This window comes from Coturnix japonica, chromosome 7, assembly GCF_001577835.2.
Source record: "Coturnix japonica isolate 7356 chromosome 7, Coturnix japonica 2.1, whole genome shotgun sequence".
In the NCBI taxonomy this organism is placed as follows: Eukaryota; Metazoa; Chordata; class Aves; order Galliformes; family Phasianidae; genus Coturnix; species Coturnix japonica.
In genome coordinates this window covers 25,448,492-25,472,523 of record NC_029522.1, presented here as the reverse complement: position 1 = coordinate 25,472,523, position 24,032 = coordinate 25,448,492, and the positions used below count along the sequence as shown (strand labels likewise).

Genomic DNA, 24,032 nt, shown 5'->3' with positions numbered 1-24,032 from the left:
CCATGTTATAAGAAACTTGGTCTTTGAATAAAGGGCTGGCTTGAAAAACATCCACAGTTTCTACTTGAAGTTTTAAGGCACTGAAATAAAAGTATAGTAGCTTAAAAAAAAAAAAAAAAAAAGTATAATACCTATAGTAGGGACACCTCAAGTAAACATGATGCTGATGATGATAGATTATAGATATGTTAACTGAGAAAGAAATATATACAAAAAGTCAGGAAATCAAATAGAGAACTCGTCCTGGTCTGAGGTAGCACTTGGTGCTGGTAGAGCACAGGGATGAAATGCACTACTACTTCACATCTACTGAAAAGTACTTTATCATCATCAGAATAAGAACTCTGCTCATGTTTGGTTTGTCCTGGACTGCAAAAAGAAAAAATAAAATTAAAAAAAAAATAAAAAAATTGGTCTTCCTATAGTTTTTAAGAGGATATTTGTCTTTCCTGGCCAATTTATGTCTTCAGAAACTTAGAACTTATAAATCAGACAAAAGAAAAAAGGAGAATTACACATCAGAAAACACAGTGAGGCTGACCAAATTTTTAAAGATAACTAAGTCTAATCTGTAGCTGCATTTCAACAGAGTAGGAGAACTGAAGTTTCCTGATGATGCAACAGAAATAAACATATGAACATATGAAAAACATGGGAATTTCTTTGACAACTATAGAGATTCATGGGGGAAAAAAGGCCAGTTACACTGCTACCCATTGAAATTCAAGTTCTGGTAATAAGGTTTTGAGAAGTTTTAAAGGGCATTATATAATGCACTTGGTCTTTTACATTTATAGTTAAAACAAAATCTGTTATTTTAAATCTCTTCAGCTGCAAATGTACTCTGAAAAACACTGTCAGAGATCTGAGAAAGTGAGAGGAGTCTGCCCCTGCACAGATGCTCTTTGAGTGTGCTGCAGTTTTGGGAATATTCATTCTGGATTGCTGGAATTCCTCAGGCCAGCAGTTCTCAAATTTCTCTCTGCTGTTGCCACACCAACAGAGTTGAGGAGCAGCCTTTTCTATCAAGGCATAACAGAACATGGAAGACAGCTTTTGCTTAACTCATAGTAGGAAGACACAAGTTCTTCTGCATTTCTGCCTTAGAAAGCAACAGTGCCAGAGGTGATAGGCTGGATTGGGTTTTAAGCTTTTAAGCACTTCATTTGATTATGCTTACAACAAGGTTAATACATTCTTTTTTCTTTTTTTTTTCTTTTTCTTTTCTTTTTTTTTTTTTTGAGAAATAACTTAGTTTTAACATCTTTTTGCCCTTACAGTGAAATGCTATCTTTGTGAGAAAAACTGGTACCAGACCTCTACATGACATCTTAATAGAATTGCGAAGGCTACTTTAATGAAGGAAAATCTTTTCTAGTATTCCTTTAAACATAGAAAAAGGTACAATTTAGAAATAACATATCTGTGTGAACATATTGTTTTTAGCTTGTTTCTGTCTTTCCACTAGGGAAATAATTCACATAAGGATATATGTAACAATGAAAGCATAGATAAGAGAAAAATTTGGCCACTGAACAGGAACATTACAAAATGGCTCCCCTTCCACTCCTTCGTAGCCCGAACAGCTGGAAGAGTGTTTTTGGGAAAATAAACGCTCCTAAAGTCTTTCTACACAAGAGAACTTTGGTTTCACCATCTGGCAGAATTTAGGACAAACCCGTTATCATTTGACATGTTTAGACTTAATTTCAGTCAAACTCTTGTGTTAGCGTGTCAAGGAGTTTCCAAAGCAGGGCACAGAACGCACATACTTGCTTTAATGTGTACTACCAAAGACTGCATAATAATATAGCAAAACGTGTACAAAGAGAGACAATTCTGCAAAGTCTATGTTAACTTTCCTCCTTAAGCATATTATACACTTTGAACAAATTGGATCAGGGAAAAAAAAACCAAAAAAAACAAACAGTACTTTTTCTATTTCTATACTGCATTAAGGACAGATGGAGTCATTTATGCTTAGGCCCTTACTCACTAAGTTCCAATACTTCACTTACTGACACAGTGAGGTTCCCCCATGGCACATCAGATGCAGATATATTGTAGTCCTGCCAGTATCGTAAGGTTTTATTGCTAGGATGCTCTGGTTCCACACAATTGCATCTGAAATGACAAAAATAGCGTCTTTTTGTTAGTAACAAAAGGTGTAACAAATACAAATCCAAATTATCAACATTATAACATATTAGAATTGTGCTCTATTTTGCCATGTAATTTTAGTTTAAATTAATTCAGTAAATGCATGCTCTGAAGCAGCTTTGAGTCCAGTAGCTAGTGCTATTACAGGAGTAAAAGTTGCTGTGAGGTGCATATGCATATATAGTACATAATGTGGCATATTTAAACTACTGTCCAGAGCATGCTTTCCACCTATTTTCCTCCTATTCTGATGTTTCTGAGCACAGTTTTTAACACTGAGAACGTGCCAGTCCTATTCCACTCCCCTCTTCACAGGAATTAAACACTATGCACAACTCCAGGCTGATACACATCTCAAAAGCAAACTGTCTGTACTTGTTTCTTTTTCTTTATCACAGTGTCTTAGAATGAAAATCAGACTAAGTGCTCAGTCAAGGGCCAGGGCTCTGCAAGATCACCAGCACCAAAGGCTCTGCGAACTTGTGTCTGTTGTTCCTCCTTTCCCCACAGCTATGTTAAAAGCATGCTTTTCATTTTAAATTGCATATTTTAACATGCAAAACATGAATAGACAGAGTGGGAGGACAATACTGCAAAGAGGCGATTTGAAGTAAAAAATTAAGTCTTTTAAGCCTCTGAAGGAACTGAGGGAACCTTTTCCTTTGACAGAGACTTCAAAATATTCAGAATACTCTGCAGGTTCCAAGATGCCAAGTGTGCTTTGCAGTTCTCTTTAAGTTAACCCTACTTCATAAAATCTGTAGTACTATCTTCTCTGCTTGCATTTTAACTCTGTTACAGCAGCCACAACTAAATACTACATTTCCTTTCCTGATAAAACTTTCTCTGAGTAAAGGATAAAATCTGATGATATAGCAGAGAACCATTAAGCACACATTTATGCCCCACTTCTACCAGAGTAATGCTTTTCACACTTAGCTAAGCCATCATTCTTTTTTCTGTAGACATCTTTCCACAAAACAAGGATGACAATTCATATATAAACATGTACTATTATCTATACATAGAATTCTGTCATCTACATTTTTAGTACAAAGTAGTGTAATGTATTTCCATTACAATACTATACATGTGACAAAATAGCTGCATTTAATAACTACGTATACAGAGATGCAGGTTTTCTGTGTGCTACTCCTTGCTTTTATTTTAAATGCAGCTATTTATAAAGAAAGAAAAACCCCTTACAGCCCATGGACAAAAGCAAATAAACTAAATAAAGCAATGGAATTCAGAAAAATAGAGGGCCTGAGCCAAAAGCCACTGCAGTAGACTGGTTCTTTCAAACAGACAATATGCTTTGGATCAGGCCCCAAGTGCAGAACGAATGTGCATTCAATGCATAGCTTTAAGTATTACAAAAATAGGTTAAATGAAGTGCATCACTAGCAGTGAGCTAAGGTAGCATAATAAGTCAATAAACAGTATGTCTACATTTCTACAAGAGCGAATTTGATGTTCATGCAACAATACAGTGTGGCTATTTCAGGTTACTATTGTTTCCCGTGAGCACAGGAGCTCCCTGCCCCTGAAGTCCATCGCTGTTCGCCGACTGGCCAGACGCTGGGCGATGGCCCATTGAGGTTTGATTACAGTAGGCCAAGGTAAGGTGGGCTGTTCAATCACAGTCACTTCTTTCTCACTAGAAGGAAAGACTGTGCATGTCACCAACACTATATTGTATAACTATACTTGCTGCAAACTGCAAATTTACATTTAGAGAAGTCTCACAATTGAAGGTATAGTTCTAAACAGCTCAATTCACCTTCAGATAAGATCATCCTCCTGCTTATTTCTAGATCAGTACCACTTTTCTTCTTCAGAGCTTTCAGGTCTGGCCTACACCAAGTTTTGTGGGCATTTACCAGAAGCAGTTCATTCATCATCAAGTACGGTAACTCTGCAAACTCTGATCATAATGACCAAAAACTTTACCTTGAATCTAGCAATTGCCAAGGAATGGGTGAGGAATTAAGCCCTAACTGTAAAGATCCTGATTTCTACTTCAAGAATTAAAATTAAAATCAGAGTAGATCATTGCTTAGCATTACAGAAATCTGAAATAATTCCTGTCCAAATCAGAAACTACAACTGGAGGTGCCATCATATGATGCCAGAATATAAAAAGTAACTACCAAATCGAGACATTTCATAATAGACTTAATTCCACAATGATTAATATTTCCCAAAACAACTGACCTATAAAAAGAAACTCATATCAGAAAAGTAAATAAATATAATAATAATTCTGAGTAAATAAAAAAATGCTTAACTGGCACAGCTCCATTGGGAAAACTCAATCATTCCCATGCAACCGCCAATTTATATTATCTTGTATTCAAGGCTGGGAAGCACTACTAGCAATTTTATTCAAGACACAAGGCTCAATTTACGGAGATCCTATTTTTCCAGCATGTACATACTATAAGCTACACATATTAATACTACATAAGACTTTGCTCTATATAAAAAGTACAACTGCACCTTCTTCACAATTAGCTAACATACGATTTCCCTCTCCTAGAAGAGGAAGATATTTCTGAGCTCACTTAAAGATAATGATTTTTGTTTGATATGAATATTTATATTATAAAAAAAAAAAAAAAGCAGGCAAGTATGACTGATAAGTTGCAAACTGTGGTAGTTGAAGTAATGTGTCTCACTGAATATCAGAGCACATATTTGTTAATGAGTAGGAAGATTTTTATCCTAAGAAACAGACTATGCTCTACAAATACGCTGTGCATTAATCACATAACAGAGGCAGAATAAGACAGTAAGAAATGGAAGATAAATCACTAATTTTATTTTAAAAGCAAACTACTGGAATATGCATATCAGGCTTGTTAACACTGCATTTACAAGACTGAAGAAAAGCCCATCAATACTGTAATGCTATGCATGTTTATGTTGTCTCCAAATACATACTATTATCAGGTGAGTCTTATGAGCACTGAAGAGTCTAACATCTGCTACAGGAAAGTGACAACAATAGCATCACACTCACATACCCTGCTGCCCCATATGTACAACACCTGTATATTCGTGGCACTGTATTTACCATATTTCTTCTCATGTCAGCATTCATAGTGATGAGACTAAACTCTCAGTGGAGGAGAGACTGGAAGCGAAATAATTAATACTGACGGGAAATGGTCTTGTCAGTTAATTTCTATTCTCAGTATCATGAAATCCTTTCAAAGCACAGCTGTCAGAACAAGATGAAATTACTTTCTTCATTTATTAATGAGATCTGCCATTCTGATTTAGACCACTGATTCATTAAGTTAAGTATCCTGCCTCTGACAATCACAAACATGAGTAGACATTCAAATATATTCTATAAATGTTGAAGTCTATAAAATTTAGTTGGGGAGGTTGAAGAGGAAAACAGAGAAGCTTGTATCTAGATAACTCCACTTCATACACACAAATAGAAACATGTATCTACATAAACAGACATCTGATGCTACACTGAAGAAATCACAAATAATTAGGTTTCTTTGAATAGCCTGTAAGAAGATTGTCCTGTCAAGGGGAAAGTCTAGAAAACAGATCTATAATCATACTGTAGTTTTGTTAGCCATGCTCATCTCTCATTAAGGCTACTCTATTATCTGCTTGGTGCAGATAACAGTCTATGCATTTATAATATTAAGGTATGCAAGAACTGTACATAAATGCAATAAATAAACGTATTTCCTGATTCCAAGGCTTGCCAAGAAACAAGAGAACCAGCAGTTAAACTTGATGGCAGTTGAATGGTTCTAGGAATGAGGGATATTCTGTAGGTCCCATCTGGAGTACAATGTCTGTGTCTAGATCCCCAGCTTTTGGAATGGGTCCACAGAAGAGCCACAAAGATGAACAGAGGACTGAACCATCATCTTTCCTACAAAGACAGGTTAGGCTTCTTCAGCCTGGAGAAGGCTTTAGTGAGACCTCATAATTAGCTCCCTTTAAGTACTGGAAGGTTGTAAACAGGAGATAAATCAACTTTTTACATGGGCAGATAGTCATAGAACAACAGGGAACTATTTAAAACTAAAAAGAGGGATTTAGCAAACATGTCAGGGGGAAAAATTTTCCTTTGAAGTGAGGTGCTGGTACGGGCTGCCCAGAAAAGCTGGGGATGCCCCATCCTTGGAAGTGCTCAAAGGCAAGGTTGATGGGGCTCTGGGTAACCTGATCTAGTGCCTGACAACTCTGCCTGTTATAGCAGGGTTGGAACTAGGTCTCTGAGGACCCTTACAATCCAAGCCATTCTATAATTCTATTCTTTGATTCTTCAAGGAAAGAAACTGGGTATATAGCACAGTTACTTAACTGAAAGGGGAAAAGAAATACCAAAGCAAAGAGTTCAAAGCGATAGTTATATGAAGTGCATATATAAGTCCATTATATGCTCGGGATCTTAATGAGAAATTCTGTGCATAAGATCACTGACCATGCATTCCAGCTGCAACTCAAGGAAGACAGTATACAAAATAACATAAAGTAAATGCATTATTACAGGATGCAAATGGAGTTGCAAACATAGAATGAAAGATTTAAGACTTGTTTGTTCAAAGACTGATATGCACAAAGCTAATCTTCACAATGACTTCTAGAAGCAATGGTTTCTGTAGCCTGCAAAAGATACTGAGATTGACGTGATCTTGGCTCCACAATTACATAAGTGGGATTTTCTACTCCTAATTCTTAAGTGCATGTCAATACCAAGACAGATTGTAATATGCATATTACTATGCCAAAACATCACTTTAAAATTATTCAATGTAATCTGTTAATAATTGAGTAACTTCTGGTAAAGATTTATTAAAATAACATGAATTTATCCCTGTGGGAAAAAAAAAATAATAATAAAAAAAATGAATGGATGAGATATAAAGTCCCAAGGTCTAAGCAACTTCAGCCAGAGAAATAGTTTATCTTCTGTATTCAGAGACAACTACTGTAACATGCTTGCCCTTTAGAGCACACTAGATTTCTAAATCCTTTTCTTTCATCCAAGATCTTCAAACCCCACAGCTGTAGGGGTTTTCCTTTCCTAGCAAAACATGATATCCTAACATTTAATGTACATATTAAAATTGATGTGTATTAGTGCTCCAGACTGAATTCACTAACTGGAGATACATTTGCTGCAGAAGTAGGAAAAAGCAGGAGGAGGAGAGCACAGAAATAAAAGAGTTGCTATGCCAACCTACAAATGCTAATGGCATGACAAATACAAAAAGGTCACAGAGAAAACAAGAGAAAAAAGAAAGAGAAAATCCAGATAAAAAAAATATGTGTATTTCATATAGAAATATTATGTATTCAAATACCTTCAAAACAATTTGTTTTAAAAAGAAAGAATGTACCACAGCAGCATTCTTAAAATCACATCGTCCTCTCCTTTTGATTTACCTCTAAAATGCTTTATTATCTATATTCTAATGACCGTGTTCAAAAAATAAATAAATGAACAAAAATCAGATTTTCCAGAAAGAACACTTGAATACCATGGCCAACATTTTAACACAAACAAGTATAATAAAGAAAATAAGAGCATTAGAACAAGTTCTACATTAATCAGACCATGAAACAACAGATATCGTTTTGAGATAGAATTCTGTAACAAACTCAAACATGTACCACAGAATGGCTTGGGTGAGAAGAGACATTTAAAGACCACTTAGTTTTAACCCCACACAGTGGGCAAGGCTGTCACCCACCAACACCAGCTGACCAGGGCCCCATTTAACCTGGCCTTGAACACCTCCAGGGATGAGACACCTGGAATTTTTCTGGGCAGCCTGTGTCACTGCCTCACTATTTCCCTCTAAATTCTAAACTACATCTCTCATCTTTTACTTTAAAGCCACTTTCCCTTGTCCTGTCACTATCAGACTTTGTAAAAAGTTGGTCTCTCTCCTGATTATAAGCTTCTTTTAAGTACTGGAAGGCAGCAATGGGGTCTGCTGTGGGAACCTTCTGTTCTTCAGACTGAAGAAGCCCAGTTCCCTCAGCATAGCTTTGTATGAGAGATGCTCCAGCCCTCTGATCACTTTGTGGTCCTCCTCTGAACTCGCTCTAACAGTTTCACATTTTTCTTGTGCAGGGGGCCCACAAAAAAAAAAAAAAAGTGCAATATATCTTCTACATAAAATTGTAAATATTAAATTTCAGCTGATTTTCAAGTGTTTGTGTACATGCCATTTAAAATACATAAAAGTAAAAAAAAAACAAACACAACAAAAACAACAAAAAAAAACACTGTTCTGAATGCTCTTTCTATAGCCTTCTAAGGTTTGTTACGGCAGATGCTAGTAATAATTCCTGTGCTCTTAAATATAAACAACTGTACTACATACATTTGTACTTATATAAAACTCCTGCAATTGAGATTGCTCTTTAATATTTAAATGTTACTTAAGTGTGGAGTCAAAGAGACATGGCCTTCTTTTCAGGTGCCAGTGAGGACATGACAAGGGGAAATGGCAATAAACTGGGGCAGAAAAAGTTCCGTATCAATATTTGAAGGAACTTCTTCACAGTAAGGGTGACAAAGCACTGGAACAGGCCGCCCAGGGAGGTGGTGGATTCAAGACCCACCTTGATGGCTACCTGTGTAGCCTGCTGTAAGGGACATGGTTAGCAGGGGGAGTGGACTAGATGATCTCTGGAGATCCCTTCCAGCCCCTATAATTCTCTAATTCTGTGATATCAGAAGACGAACCCACCAAAAATACATCTTTCCCACTTGAAATATGGTTACACAATCTGCTTCAAACAAAATAACATTTTAAATGATTTCTCTTTGTCTCCCTAGTACTCCAAAGGACAATACTAACAGCATGCCAATGGTATTTCCTAAGTCAAATTCATTTCTTCACCACAGCAAAGGCAACAATACTGGGATTGCACACTGACTACCTATAGACATCAGAACATCCTTAGAAGGCCCATGGGATAGAAAAGGAGAGTGAGGTCACAACTTACACAAAGAAAGTTTCTAATTGCCCTAAACTATTTATCTTCTTTATAATTCAAGTAAACAACAAGGAGAATACAGAGAACAGAAATTTTATAGTATAAGTTTTTTTTTAGCACAGAATTGCAGATCCAAGAAGTTTTGCATAAGCTTTGGCAAAACATTCAAAGAGAAATGAATTGCTCAACCTTTTGAAGTTAGCCCATTGCTAATTAAAGAACTGCTAGGGCTTTACTAACAATTAAAAACTTGTCTTTAAAATCCCAAATGATAAAAAATACAAACAGCTGTTTTTAATTAGCAAACAGCAGATATTAATTAGCTTCTGTAACAGAGTATGCTGGTCCTTTAAGGACAGAACCAGTTTCAGCCCAAGCTTGTAACCCATTTAAACAATAAATAGAAGATTTGGAGGCATACATTGCAGAAAAAGAAAAGTTTCTCATTTCTTCTAAAAGCAATATCCTCACTTCAAGTACACAAAAATGAAATTTTTATTTCAAGTAAGTTTCTGAGCATATTCGTTTTCTGATCTTTCTAGAACTGAGGAAGACACATACAGACATTTAAAATTTTACCATAAAATATGGAGATACCTATCACAGCACCACAAAGCAAAACTTGGAACTTATCTCTGTAATCTCAGACAGATTCATACCTAGATACAAATAAAATCTACCTAACCAGGAATCTGTACCCATATTTTCATGACATATTTCAGTCTTAGCTCTTCCTGCTAAGTGGTTTCAGAATAAAATTTTGTCATTATAGTACTTCCGTTTGTCAAAACGCTGTGAGGACATCATATCCCGTTTCTATTTTGAAGTGGTAAAGGAAAAAGGAAAAAAAACCAAACACAAACACTGTGCTATATAAGGCTCTTTAGAGTAAAAGTATCAACACCGTAGAAGTTATGTGAAGTTAACTGAAATCAGGATATCAATTCAGTTCATGAGGTGCATGCTCTACTTGTGATGTTCCTTGCTTTCTCTTCAAATTAATATTACTTTGTCTACCAGTCAAGCTGTTAGAGAGAAGTACTATTTTTTTCAGCACACCAGAGCACATCACAGCAGAGCTACTGTTCCAATAATTCAATCTGTTCCACTTATTAACATACTTATTGCACATTTGGATGCAGGTTCTACCATCTATTTTACTAGTGATGATAGCATGCACAAAATTTAAATACTTTTTCTGTTGCTGTGTTTTGTTTCTCCCAGCTTAAAATGCAAATGAGACATTTGCTTGAGACACTCCTATTTCTCCAGTGAACAAAAGATGTGGCAATGTTCAGTTGTCATATTTGGGGGACTCCACTCTGCACACAAAAAGTGTTCAAATGGGTTCAGGGAAATAAAGATATTTCTGGAGGTGAATCTTCTCTGAAAATGCTTTTCAATGACATTTTAGTCACTGAGGTGACCAGAATTAATTATCCTCAAGATCAAGTAGGATCTTGTCCTTAACTAACACTTCTATTCTAACATTACAGAAACAATCCTGAATTTTTACTTCAAAATGAAACTACATCAATTAGAGCAATTATTTTTCTGTTCCCCAAGGATAATACCCTGTATCCAAAAACACTTGTAAAACCTCCACTGCCAAGGTACATAAATGCAGACCTGTTAAAAATCTTGTTATTAAGAACAAATTCATTATGACAAATTCCAACACTGCGGAGAGGCACCTAACAATTCTGAATCCACCCCAATTCTCACAGAACTACTGCCATTCAGATTAAGATAAAGGAGGCACATCAAGTTTTTGGATAGGTCAGTATTTTTTTTCCAAATTGAAATAAAGACAGAAATATGATATAAAATATTATAAAGCACCAACAGAAGGTTATAGTAAGAGACTATTTGGTTGCATCTGATTAAATTAAAATGTGAACAAAAAATTAAAGTTGATTTTTTAAACTATTATTATTATTATAGGATTTCCAAGATTCATTCAAGTAGCTTTCAAAATTCCAATATTTTTTTTACTTAATTTACAGTGTGCATTACCTCCAGTAACTACTACTCCTATATGCCAGAATCATGCCTAATTCAATAGCTCCCTACATATTATATTCACAATAACTGAAAACTTTTCCTGCTTCACACTACTTGTACTCAAAGATCTCACCATCTATGTAAGAAAAAAAAAAAAAAAAAAAGGATTAAGAAATCATACTTACGAGTACTTGGTCAGCAGGTCCAAATCATTATGCATGTTGATTGGATATGTCTCACTGAGATGAAATAGCTTCTCTAAGGCCTCATAAATGAAAATTATGCAGATAAGAGAAGCAAAAGCTTCTTCAGTAAATCGGGTAATGTAACAGACTAGGGAGCTTGCATCAGTTGCAACAAGGATGATGCACAGGATTGCAGTCCACAGTCCAATGCTAGCTCTCAGGGAAAGGTATGATAACCCATACTCTCTAAAGAAAAAAAAATAAGTAAACAACACAGTTAATCATTTGTCCAGCCACAGTTTCCTAGATGAAAAAACTCCAAAATATGCTATGTGTAAGAACATGCAATTTTGGGAACAGTTTGGCTCTTCAGAAAGAGGGCAGGAAGGAGGGAAGGAGGCAAAAAGTGGAACCAACTCTTCAACTTTTATGCATGATCAACAATTCACTTGTTTCAGTCAAAGCATTAGATTTCAGGCTCTGAAAGCCTAAGCAGATCGCTTGAAAACAACCCCCTAATCTTACTCTGCAGATGCTGGAATTCATTAATTAGTGTTTCTAATTTTACCTAAAAAGACTTTACTAATGATGTATATTATGATCTCACTCACCTCAAACATCAGTTGGTACATGAATGAATCAATGAAGTAAGTTGCTTAGAAAGTTCAAAAAAAGTCTTGCTTAGAAAGATTCTATATATGTTATTGGTAAGCTACTACGTTTTATAATATGTTAGAAATTTTAAATAGCCACGTACTTGCAAAATTTGAATAAAATCTTCTCAAACACTAGAACTGGTCCTGTGCTGCCAAGTATAGTGAGAGGCTGTCCACCAAAGAGAGAGTAGGCAATTCCAGTCATGGATGCTCCAAACAGTGATTCTATTGCACTCTGAATATGACACAAACAGAGAAGTGTGTATAAATTTTCCAACTGGTTCTTTTTTGCAACATATAGATTTGTAGACTTCTAAATATTGAAACAAATACATTATAAATACATATATTTAGTATAGAAATAAATATTTAAAATATAAAAACTGATTTTAATATTTATTTATCACCATGGAACAGTAAAAATAAATAAATAAATACTAACCACAAATCTAGCAGTGTAAGTTTGTTTTAAAAAAAATCAGATTTAACACATACTATACGACCTTCAGTTGCTTCTCCCAGTAGACCACCAAATGTGATGACAGGAGACATGCAAGCACAGTAGAGAAACAAAAACGATGCCAGACACTGCAGACTGAGGGCATCCCGGAAGTCACTCCAGAAGAATGGAGCCTTTCTTTTTATATCTAAAATCAATCCACCAAAAAATCTAAAAACAAAAGAGAAGATTTATGAAAAAAGGTTTACTAACTTTCTTACATAGTATTTTTAGCAGCTGCAGAGAAGCTACTCTTCCATATCAAATGAAACATACAGTTATAATTCATCCTTCAACAGAAGAAAGTTTATGGGAACTCTGTCCTGATAACTTTAATCAAGGAATTGTTTTAAAACAAAAGAAGTTGCATGTTTCTTAATTAAAAACTTCAACACCCAGACCCAAAGCTTCTGGCTTGCTTGCATAAAACCCCAGTATTTTTGTTAAATAATTCTTAGTATTTGTTTAATCAGAGAGCTATTACACTGCGTGTTTGCCTACATTCCCACATATAGAGCACATCATATTCTTTGTAAAACTCTTCCTCAATACATTTGATAATAGGATGAAACAACAAAATATTTGTAAGAATTCATAATATGTGACAAGCCCATTTCCAACTTTTACTTCATACAGAAATAGAAAATGTTGAGTTCAATAGTGATCTGACCTCTACAAATCACAGAGAAAGGAGCTTTCTGTAAATATATGAATACTCAATTATTATGTTTTGCCCTCTTCCTTCACAAACAAATTCAGAAGTACTATCTTTTTCAGCTATGTAGTACGCTAATCAGGAATAAGGCCTGAAAAAGATGACGTGCCAAACTGGTCATTTAAAAGAGAACCAGACCATTATTGTTCTTTCAAAAGGGCAACATCTGGGATGTTCATGATTCTGAATATGTTTTCACTAACTTTCCAGTGCGTTGCAGTTCTGGTCCAGAGTGTCCACCAGGATGTTCTGGCTCCCCATGAGCTGCAGTCCCATTTGGTACTCCCGGAATCTTACGCTTCTCCTACCAGAAAGAAAAGATCCTTTTCTTGGATTTTCACAACTAAACACAAATACAGCAATAAAACAGACTTCAAAACTTGAAAGACTGAACATTGAAATTTTATTGTAAGATTAATCAGCATAATCTCTTCATAAGAAGTAGAGTAGCTGTGTAACCAGAAAAACTAGAAGGTATTGTGGTCTAAGAAATTTAAAGAATACACCTCAGAAAAACCTTGTTATCAGAAAGCATTTTTAAAGAGCAGCATGCCAGACTGCTTTGAACATTTCTTGCTCTTATCAGGCCAATACCTTTTGATTTCACAAGTAACTTAGCATAACAAGTAGCACCTATTGAAAAGAATTATAAATAACAAATCGTTATATGGCTAAAAGTGCATTGCACAATTCAAAATGGATTACAACTATCATCAAAGAATAGAAGAACAGATATGACTGAAGAGATTTATGAATAGCCACCATTCAGTAACAGCCTGCACTGAGTCTGTAGACATAATTGTGTAATATTATAAAAATGCCAACAAGAAAAAAAAAGACTTCTTCATCTTCAGAGGAAAACTAAACACATCCAGGAGGATACACAATAGAATATTTAGGATTTAAGCTTTTTTTTGTCTTTCTTGTTTCAGAAAACAAAGATAAAGCAATAAGTTTAGAACAAAAGCAAATACTTCTGTTTGTGATAATCAGATATGCTTATTACCAATCAATCTTGAATTTAAGACCTTTAGATCCATCTGTCTTTGTTCAGGAGAGACACAGTTTTGAACTACGCTAACTGTCACCACTATACTATGTTTTCAAGACAACAGTTTTCTTAAAGCAAAGTAGCAAACACAAAGAGAATACAGTATTTCCACATGGTGACTTTGCCAAATCCTAAATTATTTATATTTAATCCTACTTAGCAAAACTTCATCACAATCTTAAAAAGTACCTGAATTTTGCAAGCACAAACCTGAGAAGGAACATTTTTAGGTGGTTCTATTCGTATTGTTGGGTCCCATTCTCCAGGAGGGAGAACTGTAACCTGATCAAGAAACTCATCAATTCCAGACACCAAGTCATTGCGGTCTTTTGCTTTGTAAGCAACATCATGGAACACCTGTGAAAAGCAAAGAGGCATATGTGGGAGGAGAGAAACAATGCAAATATTTCACAATGGTCCCTTCTCGCAAGTTAGGCTCAGCTCACATTTTATCATCTCCTAGCAGCATAACCTGAGCAGTTACAGAATGGTGAAACAAACCTGAATCTGCACATCAATTCCACTGGGCATTCCATGTTCCCTAATACATCCCTTCAGTCATTACAAAATTACTAAAGCCAAATCAAGAATAAAGTTACCTCATCTGTCATCAGTGTTGCAATTGATCTTCCAATCTCATGATACTGTTGCCCTTTACCCAATGGCCCAAGAAGAATAAACAAAAATCTGCAAGAAGTTAAATGGAAATATGTAAAAGGAAGTTGTATGCTAGTTACAATAGAATACTACCAGAATAATTATTTGAAAATTGGAGTATTAAAAAATCCCAAGTTAAATACTATATATAATACTCCTTCAAGATCTTCAGATACACATTTAAACATAGAATCATAGAATTGCTCACGTTGGAAAAGACCTTACATTTTTTAATTAATCTTTCCTGCCACTAAGAAGACTAGCCTCTACTCTGGGCTTGTGGTTCTCTAAAATGCAGAGGATGAGTTCAGATGAAATAATTGGCATTTCCAGGTTTGTAAAAATGCAGAAACCACGTTTTAAAAAATTAAATTAAATAAAATTAATACATTATTTCGAAAGCAAATATTTTTGAAGAAAAAAATAATATAAAAATAATATAATCATCCTAATTTTTTAATTCCTTAATTTTCTTTAGGCCAAAAATCAAGACATCTGTACTGTGTTCATTGCCATGGTTTTGTTTTGTTGTTTTTGTTGTTTTGTTTTTTTGGTTGTTTTTTTTTTTGTGGAAGAGGTTATGCAGAAAAAAGGCTCCCGTTATTTTAAAAAATTATCTCAGTATCTCATGTATATCATGTATCACATGTACAAAACCTAAAGTCATACTCAAATAAATCAAAAATTAAAGCAAATTTTAGACTATTAATGTGACTGGGAGCAAGAATCAGAATTTGAGCATTTCATCTCCTAGATGAAGGCCATAAATAACTGCAATGCAATGTTGTCTTCTGGTGAAATTCTATTTTTATTTTAAAAAAAAAGAGAGAGAGAGAGAGAGAGAGCGTGAAGAAGAGAGGCAGAATACATACACATAAAGCCAAACCAGCAACAAAAAAGTAGAGAGGCTGCATAATAGTTAAGCCAGGGAATTTAGATATGGGAGAATTAGACAGAACTTGTATCCAAATTAGACCCAACAGGAAACAACGTATTTGAAGATCTTCTTAGAACCTTAATACAAAGTACATTTAAGACATTAAAATGATTCCTCATAAATTGTCCTCAATGCCAAATTTTTGCAAATTTTACAAGAAAAATTTTCAACTAAGAAAAATGTAATTCTAATAACACTATGTGGTCAAAAGTTACATTTCCTTTCATGCAATTATCAGTCTTAGAGGAGATGTTTATAGCATGTTCTTCATCCATTAACAGTCTTTAGCCAATCAATTCATATAGTTTGAATTTTTTATATTAAACATCCATTTCACCATATTTTTTTCTTCTGGACTTAATTCTGCAGTATCACAAGATTCATTTTGGTTCCAGATGAAAGTTCGACCACTTTGCTTTGCTGCTATTACCTAGTATTTCATCTGCAGAATTAACAGTTTGTATATTATTAATCCTATGCTGCAAACTGACAAACATCTTTTCTACTTCTGTGGAAAATAATTCCAGTCACACATTAACAGCATGTTTCAAAATATACATTTACACATTTATGTATGTTTCTGAATATACATATTCAGAGGGTAAGCAGAAAGATGCCCTTAATTCATGGTGAAATGACATTTGCTGAAGGTCACAACACCTTCCTCCAATAGGTACTTAGGAAAACATGAAGAGAAATAAACATAACTGTACCTAGTTGGAATTGGAACTTCAGCTAGTCCTGTAAGCAGCACTGCAGGCGATAACCTAACAAAAGCAACAACTGCACGGTCCAGGAATTCCAGCTCACCAACTAAGATGTTGGATGCTTCAGCTCCAGGTGGTATCTTTTTCATGAAGTGCAAGTCAACCTGGGAAAATGACACCAAGTTACCCTGGGAGTTACAGATAGGGATTTTTATTTCCCCCCTATTTTGGTCACTTACAGTGTTATATATTTTAATTTTTACAATCATTTTAATTCTTCAGTTTTTACTCCTGTCTTTCTCAAAAGTAAATTTTTCAAAAATAAAAATGCTTTTCAAAAACAGAAACTCATCTTTCAGTATTTGACTAATATTATCTTAGAAACAAAGCTAAAGTACTCCAGAAATCATTTATAAAGAAAACAAACCACAATCTTCTTAGGCATATAATATTAATCTCCTATTTAATAATTTTATAAAAATCATAGCAGCATCAACGATTCATAACATAATTAATTGCAGCAGGAGAAATGAAGACATCTAATTCTTCTGTAATTAATAATTGTTAAACTCATTAATAGTTGCCATATTACAATCTCAGACAGAAAAAGAACAGGCTCCACTACCTCAAATCCCCCCTTCCACTACTCTGTAGTTTTCATACTTAATGGAAAACACTTCTACTGAAAACAGGAAAGTTAGGACCATAATTGCCTCAAGGGAGCAAGCTGAAAGAGCAAAGCAGAACAAAAACTTTGGAGTTTTAAGGCTCTGATGTTGTCTTCACCAGGGGGAGGGTAGGAAGAGACAAAAAAAGAAGGTTCATAATGTTGTTGCTATGTCAGCTCTAGGTATTTGTTTAGGAATGAGTTCATTTATATTTACTTTTCTCAGTATCAGTCTACAGTTTGTAACAAAAATTGTCATGGAGAAATAGAGTATATAATGTATGTTTGATTTCATTGTACACCAGTATTGTCTACATTTCAAAATACATGAATTTTGTCATTTGCTTTCCTTTTATTAATCTAAACACAACAACAGCAACCAAATCCAACATAAACTGTTAAAGTGGACCATTTTAATGTCTATCTTCCAGCCATCTGTCAGTGCTAGCATGCATGGGTTTGGGAAATATTTAGAAAATTGCTTTCTCGCAAATGGCTCTGGCACTAAATCAGAATTCAGATATAATACAGTTGCCCGTATCTTAAATGGAATTTCTCTAAGATCTAATGAGATGTCTAATGCTACCCCTGAGCTAATCTAGTGGTGACCAACACCTTACAAAGCCAGACTGCCATCAAAACAACCTGAAAGATTAGAGTGCAAGTACATTTTAAAATTACTCGTGAGATACATTGTTCTATTGCCCACTCAAATCACAAAATAACACTTTAGAGTTAAATACAACACATTAACAAATTCATTCTGCATCTAATTTTGGCAACATAAGTCAATTATCATTGTGAGAAACAAAATAATTTTTCAGGGACACCTAACAATGTGAGTTCTATAAATTTAACAACCTAACATCTCACATACCACATGCTACAATTGACAGTTTAAGGTCCACTAACATACAGACTAAAGGACCAAGACTCACATCTAAAAGAAATACTCTCTAATCTACCAACAAGTATTTCCAGACAGGTTTCCTACTGATTGATCAGCTTGAGATTCTAAAAATCCTAATGGTATTGAACAAGGGCCCATTTAACATTAAAGAGGTGCCTCAAACTGGGCAAATATGTGCAAAACTGAGGTGCTGTTTCTGCTACCTAACAAAAGTAGAGGTAGCCCTGGAGTGCATTTGGGGCAATGGCAAAAGTTACATCATTCAAATACTTCATCTAATCTATCCACCATTCTCCACGATATATTTCTAAGTACAAGATGTTGGATAGCTCTCTTCACATCTTAATCTTAACCCTAAATTGATCCATATTCATGACCTGGTGCTTAATGCCCCCAGAAGGCTTCAATTAAGCACAGAAAAAAATTATTAATGTGGAGTCTGCTCCCCTGTAGGGAATCTCAAGGACTAAAAGAGGAGGAGGAGGGCTCCCAAAAAATCAAACAAAATTTGAAATGAAGGCAAACAGAAAATAAACAGCATCAGTCCTGTAGCTTTGACCTGTATTAATCAAATTTACTTATAAACAGGGTCAAAAAGGATTCAAAAACAAATCAATTATTTTGCTTGTTATTTGGGAAAAAAAATAAATAAAAATCAAACTCCATTAAGTGTAGGGACACAGTTTTGATTCAGAAATACCGTTTCCATGTGGAGCACAGAAATGTTGCTAGGAGAAGGGACAGGCTTCAACCTCTTAACACATTTCATATTTCAGGACACTTGAGGATCACTTCAGCCTCCAGGGCAAGCAGCAGCATCAGAGCCCAGCCAGATACAGTTGCTACACTACCATCCCCACCCTGCCTACTGGCTCACGATGAAGCAGTGCAGTGACAGACCATTTAAACCGCTTTCATAGGGTTCTGAGAATACAAAGTATTCCCCAGGAAAGAGTAACATATTTACAACTACAAACACTCCTCTCTAGGCTACTGAAGTAACATTCAAGACAGCTTTTAGTGATGTGTCCTTTTGTTATTCATGAAAATATACTTATACAATCAGCAGTCTTGGTGCCATGTTCAGATTAAGTCAGTTTTTTGAATCAACGCCAAAATTTGGAACATTAAAAGCAGCCCAAGGGAAATAGATGAACAAAGATAAAATACTCAAGGAAGTTGAAGGTGCCTTTTTTCAGAAGATAAATGACATTTGTATGTGGAACAAAATTAGAGCAAGAAATCACAATGCTCAAGAGAAAATTAGTGTACTGCTCCACTTTCCTCTCAATCTGCGCACATAATTCCAATTATAACCACTGGGAGTTATGTGCAATAGCACCTTTCAAGTGGAAACTGTACTTTATGTATGCATCTTCAAAGGGATAAATAGATCTATTTAAAGATAGTCAAAATGGTATTTAGATCAGAAGTCATTCTCTTAATTCATTTCTGCAAACAGAAGATGTTTCTTTCCTGACATCCTTGTTGGTATCTAACACTGCTGAGCCTAGCCAAAGATGACATGATGATTTCTTCTCTTGTAATTTAACTAGGAATATCTCCAGTACTAAACAACTAGAAATGGAAGAATTAAATGTTGCAGCCTCCATTCTTGTTTAATAACAAGAAACAGAAAAAAAGAAGAAAACAAAAAACATACAGCTAGGTAATGGACTGGGATGCTTGGGATGCTTACCCTAAAAAGCTCAAGGAAATGGTGGAAATAAGCAAGAAAAGCACAACTGAAGGTCACGTCATCACCACTAGCTTGTTACAAGCTTCAATTCAGTACAGCTTAATTTTGAATAGCCAGCCTTATTTACATTTGGCATCATTAACTTGATGTTAGAACAATTGCCAGAACATTTATTTTTAGTTAACAATTCTAACGTAAAAACCAGCAAACCAAAATCACGTATGATTTTCTATATTCTTAATTTAAAATATTTTTTAAAGATTAGCCTGCAATTTCTTAACATCACAGTTTATTGTCCTTCCTACCTCTGAAGAAGTATGGTCCACAGTACACCCCCAACCCTCTTCCTTTCTTTTCACCATCTTTGACAATAAGATCCATTTCCCATCTTCATTTCAGGCATATATCATTTCTAGTCAGGCATGTTCAGTCAAGAATTCAACTGGTACAAATAGATACTCCTGCTAAGAAATATCTCTGGCACCAGATGGAGCAATCACATAACTCTACTTTTAGCTCAGTTGCACTAACATTAAGATTCAACAGACACAGAAGTGCTGCTCTTTAGAATACTGGTTTAAATTACCTTTATTCACTTACTCAACCTTTGTTGTATTGACATGCCAGTTGAAGCCATCTATTCCTGTCAGGTCTGTCATCTGTATCTATGTGAAAGTTTGTTTTAGATACGTACAGACTTCTTAAATTAGAATTCTCCGTTACATTAAAGCTGAGACGTTGTTTGCTTTTCTCTGCTATTTAACATTGAGTTGTCATTGCAGTCTCCACTACTGAACAGCTAACATCTTTTGTTAAGGTGTACTGAAATATCTTGGCTTGCCAGGAGTATTAAGTTACAGGTTTACAGAAACACATTCTGTTTGAGACATCTGGAATCCACGAGTTCAGGTTATAAAAAGCATAGTTTGCATTCATGTTTTACTTCTACAAAAGTACATATCTGAAAGGTAAACTCAAATTACAAGAATTCTGTATTATCTTTCTACTGAGGCAATTTTCTGCTCATTTGTAAAAACCTCCCCTCCAGCTATACACCTACTATATTCTAATCCAATAAATGAACACCTGCATTCATACATTGTCATTTCCTATTACAAGTAATTTATCAGAAAAATGAGGATTTTTTTGGTTGTTATTACATATGAACATTATTGCAGTATTTGAAAATTTTTAATGTTCAAGTAAAAAAAAATTGCATTTCATAGCTTTTCCTAACTCACATACATTCAATGTATTTAGAAGATCTGTTTGGTAATCTTGAAGCTCCCTTTTCCACCAGGGAACATACTTACCTTGCTAAAGTCAACAGTGCTGTTTTCTCTGCTCACATCATTTTTGTTCTCAACACAGGCTGGAGCAGATTGTGGGGAAACAATCTGACCTGCTAAAAAAAACCAAAACCGTTACAGAATACTAACGTTCACTTCTATAAATAAAGCAAGACTTAATGAAAGAGTTGGTAGAATTAAAAAGTGACATCCATTCCAAATCACATGTATATGAAACATCTAAGCATGACATTTATTTAAATACTTATTTAAAGTAACATTCTTAAAAGAGAATATTTATCACATGCAGCTAAGAATGGGAGAACATAACTCAGAAAATATAAAACAGTCTAGGATACTGAAGATCAGCTTTTTGTATAAATTAATGCTTTATGTTTTTTGAGGTATTACATTTGAATAAAGACCTGCACTTGTACAGTTTTGTTTTTCTAACAAATCTGAAGAGCTGCCATACTGGGGCAATATCAGTCTGCAAGATTACTTCTCACCAGTATAAAAACGTTCTGATTTCATACATATTACGAAACCTAGCATAACAGTGGGCTAATGTAAGAAAAGACAGTCTAGAAATTAAGATGATTTCATCTCAGTACTGAACACTGTGAACTTGACATGTATAAAATGAATGTTTTGGCAAACACATTTTCAAAAATACATGTGAGGATTTAATTCAGTACTTAAAAAAAATAAATCTCAATATGAGAAGAAGTGTTTAAACACATCTCAGTCTCATGTAAGCCAGCTGTAAGTCTTGTGACCAACTAAATTTTGACAGCAAAAGCTCAAAAAGAGAAACAAGATTAAGTAATGAACACAGGTCATATAGCATGTATCTTAATTAACATTACTTCAGAGGGAAGATTTAGGTTGGATGTTAGGGGGAAGTTCTTCACTAGGAGAGTGGTTAGGCCCTGGAACAGGCTGCCCAGGGAGGTTGTGGGTGCCCTGTCCTTGGAGGTGTTCAAGACCAGGTTGGACGGGGCCTTGGACAACTTGATCTAGTAAATGTGTAGGTTTGGTGATCCTGCTAGGCAGGGGGGTTGGAACTACATGATCCTTGAGGTCCCTTCCAACCCGGGTCATTCTGTGATTACTTAATGCCAGCATTACTCCCATGAACATCCAGAGGTCACCACACACACTGTTACACAGGCAGTAGGGCTGCAACACAGACTGGCTGGATTGATGTGCCTTCCTGCCTTTACTCTTAATGCTCTCCCTGGCATGGCAGTGCCTGCCCATAGCTCTGAACACCAAAACAAATCACAGGAAAAAGCACTAAACATATGAGCCAACTATGTCTTTCTGCTGTAACACATACTCAGGACTGTAGAGTCCAACTGGCTAACAATCAGTATCTTGTGCCCAGCATATATTTGTATCCATAGCAAATAAAGTCTCTCATACAACTAAGAATTTATGATGCAAAAACACTGGTTCTGGCAAAAATCAATCCAAACTTGAGTACTAACAAAGACCATATGTTCAAGACATATGACTATAAAGACAATCCTAAGCTAGGCACATTGTTTGGGCAAATCAAAAAGCCATCGTGTACCCTCAGCATCTTTGTTACACTCATTTGTAGTCTAAGCATGTCCTCAGCCATGGTCAGGAAACAGAGCACACTGTAGGATCCAAGCTGATCAAGACAAGAGACTTGCAAAGAGAATCTCAGCCATGGCCAGAAAACTACAATGTCCAGCTTCTGGGAAAGCTGAGCAGTTCAGTATCCCTCTCTAACTCCGGTCACAAATTTTCAGTAAAACACTTGCTGAAAAAAGGCTGGTTTTCATCAAAATCAACATTTCATTTTCCACTAGGCAAAAATCTCATGCAGAAAACAACAAAAAAACCAAACAAACATGACTATTGGGGTAGACTAACCAAGCAGTTAAAAATTAGTCAATGTAAGAATTTTTATATGGCAAGAATTACAGATTAATTTCAGAAGAATATTATTGTAAATGCCATCAATTACTAAATATGCAAAATCCTTGTAAATGTATGTTCAACTTCTGTTTAAATTAGAACTTATAGTGTTGCTGAGTATTCCACCATCACCTTAAACACTAAGTATACCCATACACTACTCAATGCCATTATTTTTCCTCTATTAAGATTATGTAGTTTTCTAAGAAAGATCCTCTAGCATTCTAACTATTAAAATAATTTCTATATTAATATGGTTTCTGCAGTATTTTGATAGCTTTAATAATGTAACAGGGAAAAATGTATCTTTAAAAAACCCTAAAATAGAAGCCATTTTGAGCAGGGAATACTACCAGGAAGTCTTAAGCTTACTTAACACTGATTTTCTTCCTTTTAGAGAGTTCTCCTTATTCTAGTATCTATACCAAAGGAAATAGTTGTAATAATTACTCATACTAGCATCCACATTATGTTAAAAAGATTTTGTGCACAGGAAAGCTAAAGAAATAGTAATTTATCATAATTCTGCTGCTAATTATAGATTTATATTTCTAGTTTCTCTGGACCCAAAATTTCAAGAAAACGAGAACACGAATATCTACATAGGAGAAAATAACTTTGACTATTGGAACATGCATCATTTGTCATAAATACTGAAGTTTTAACACCATAAGTTTTAGAATCATAATTTGAACTGTGAAAAGTCCCCTAAGCAATTATTTTAATAGTCTAAAATGCTAGCTTTTAAATGCTGTGTCCACTTTTGTTATAGTGAGTAAAAACATACAGGGTAGGAAATAAAAGTCACAAACTGCAAGTATGTTAAGTTTATAAGAATAGCATATGTTCTTTTCCTGTGCCAATAGAAGACCTCAGACTTTGATTTTCCCATATGCTGGACTACAACACAACTTTTACCTTGAGGCAGTAAGTGATGCTTAAAGAAA

The 24,032-nt window shown here is 35.1% G+C and overlaps 1 protein-coding gene across 6 annotated transcripts in view; it reads right to left on the bottom strand.

Moving 5' to 3' along the window:
• Positions 1-24,032, bottom strand: part of SLC4A10 (solute carrier family 4 member 10) — a 136,882-nt gene that overhangs the window by 19,598 nt on the left and 93,252 nt on the right. For 5 of the 6 annotated variants that reach the window (XR_001556649.2, XM_015869083.2, XM_015869079.2 and 2 more), the window contains exons 7-15: positions 21,157-21,248; positions 16,574-16,731; positions 14,866-14,953; positions 14,477-14,623; positions 13,419-13,519; positions 12,497-12,671; positions 12,103-12,236; positions 11,346-11,591; positions 2,019-2,124 (exon numbers count right to left, since the gene is read on the bottom strand). Coding sequence is in view for 5 of the 6 variants with exons in the window: in XM_015869083.2 (XP_015724569.1) it covers positions 2,019-2,124; positions 11,346-11,591; positions 12,103-12,236; positions 12,497-12,671; positions 13,419-13,519; positions 14,477-14,623; positions 14,866-14,953; positions 16,574-16,731; positions 21,157-21,248 (1,247 nt within the window). In the remaining variant the exon portion in view is untranslated. The remainder of the gene's footprint in view (positions 1-2,018; positions 2,125-11,345; positions 11,592-12,102; positions 12,237-12,496; positions 12,672-13,418; positions 13,520-14,476; positions 14,624-14,865; positions 14,954-16,573; positions 16,732-21,156; positions 21,249-24,032) is intronic. The other variant, XM_015869080.2, reaches the window with a different exon arrangement.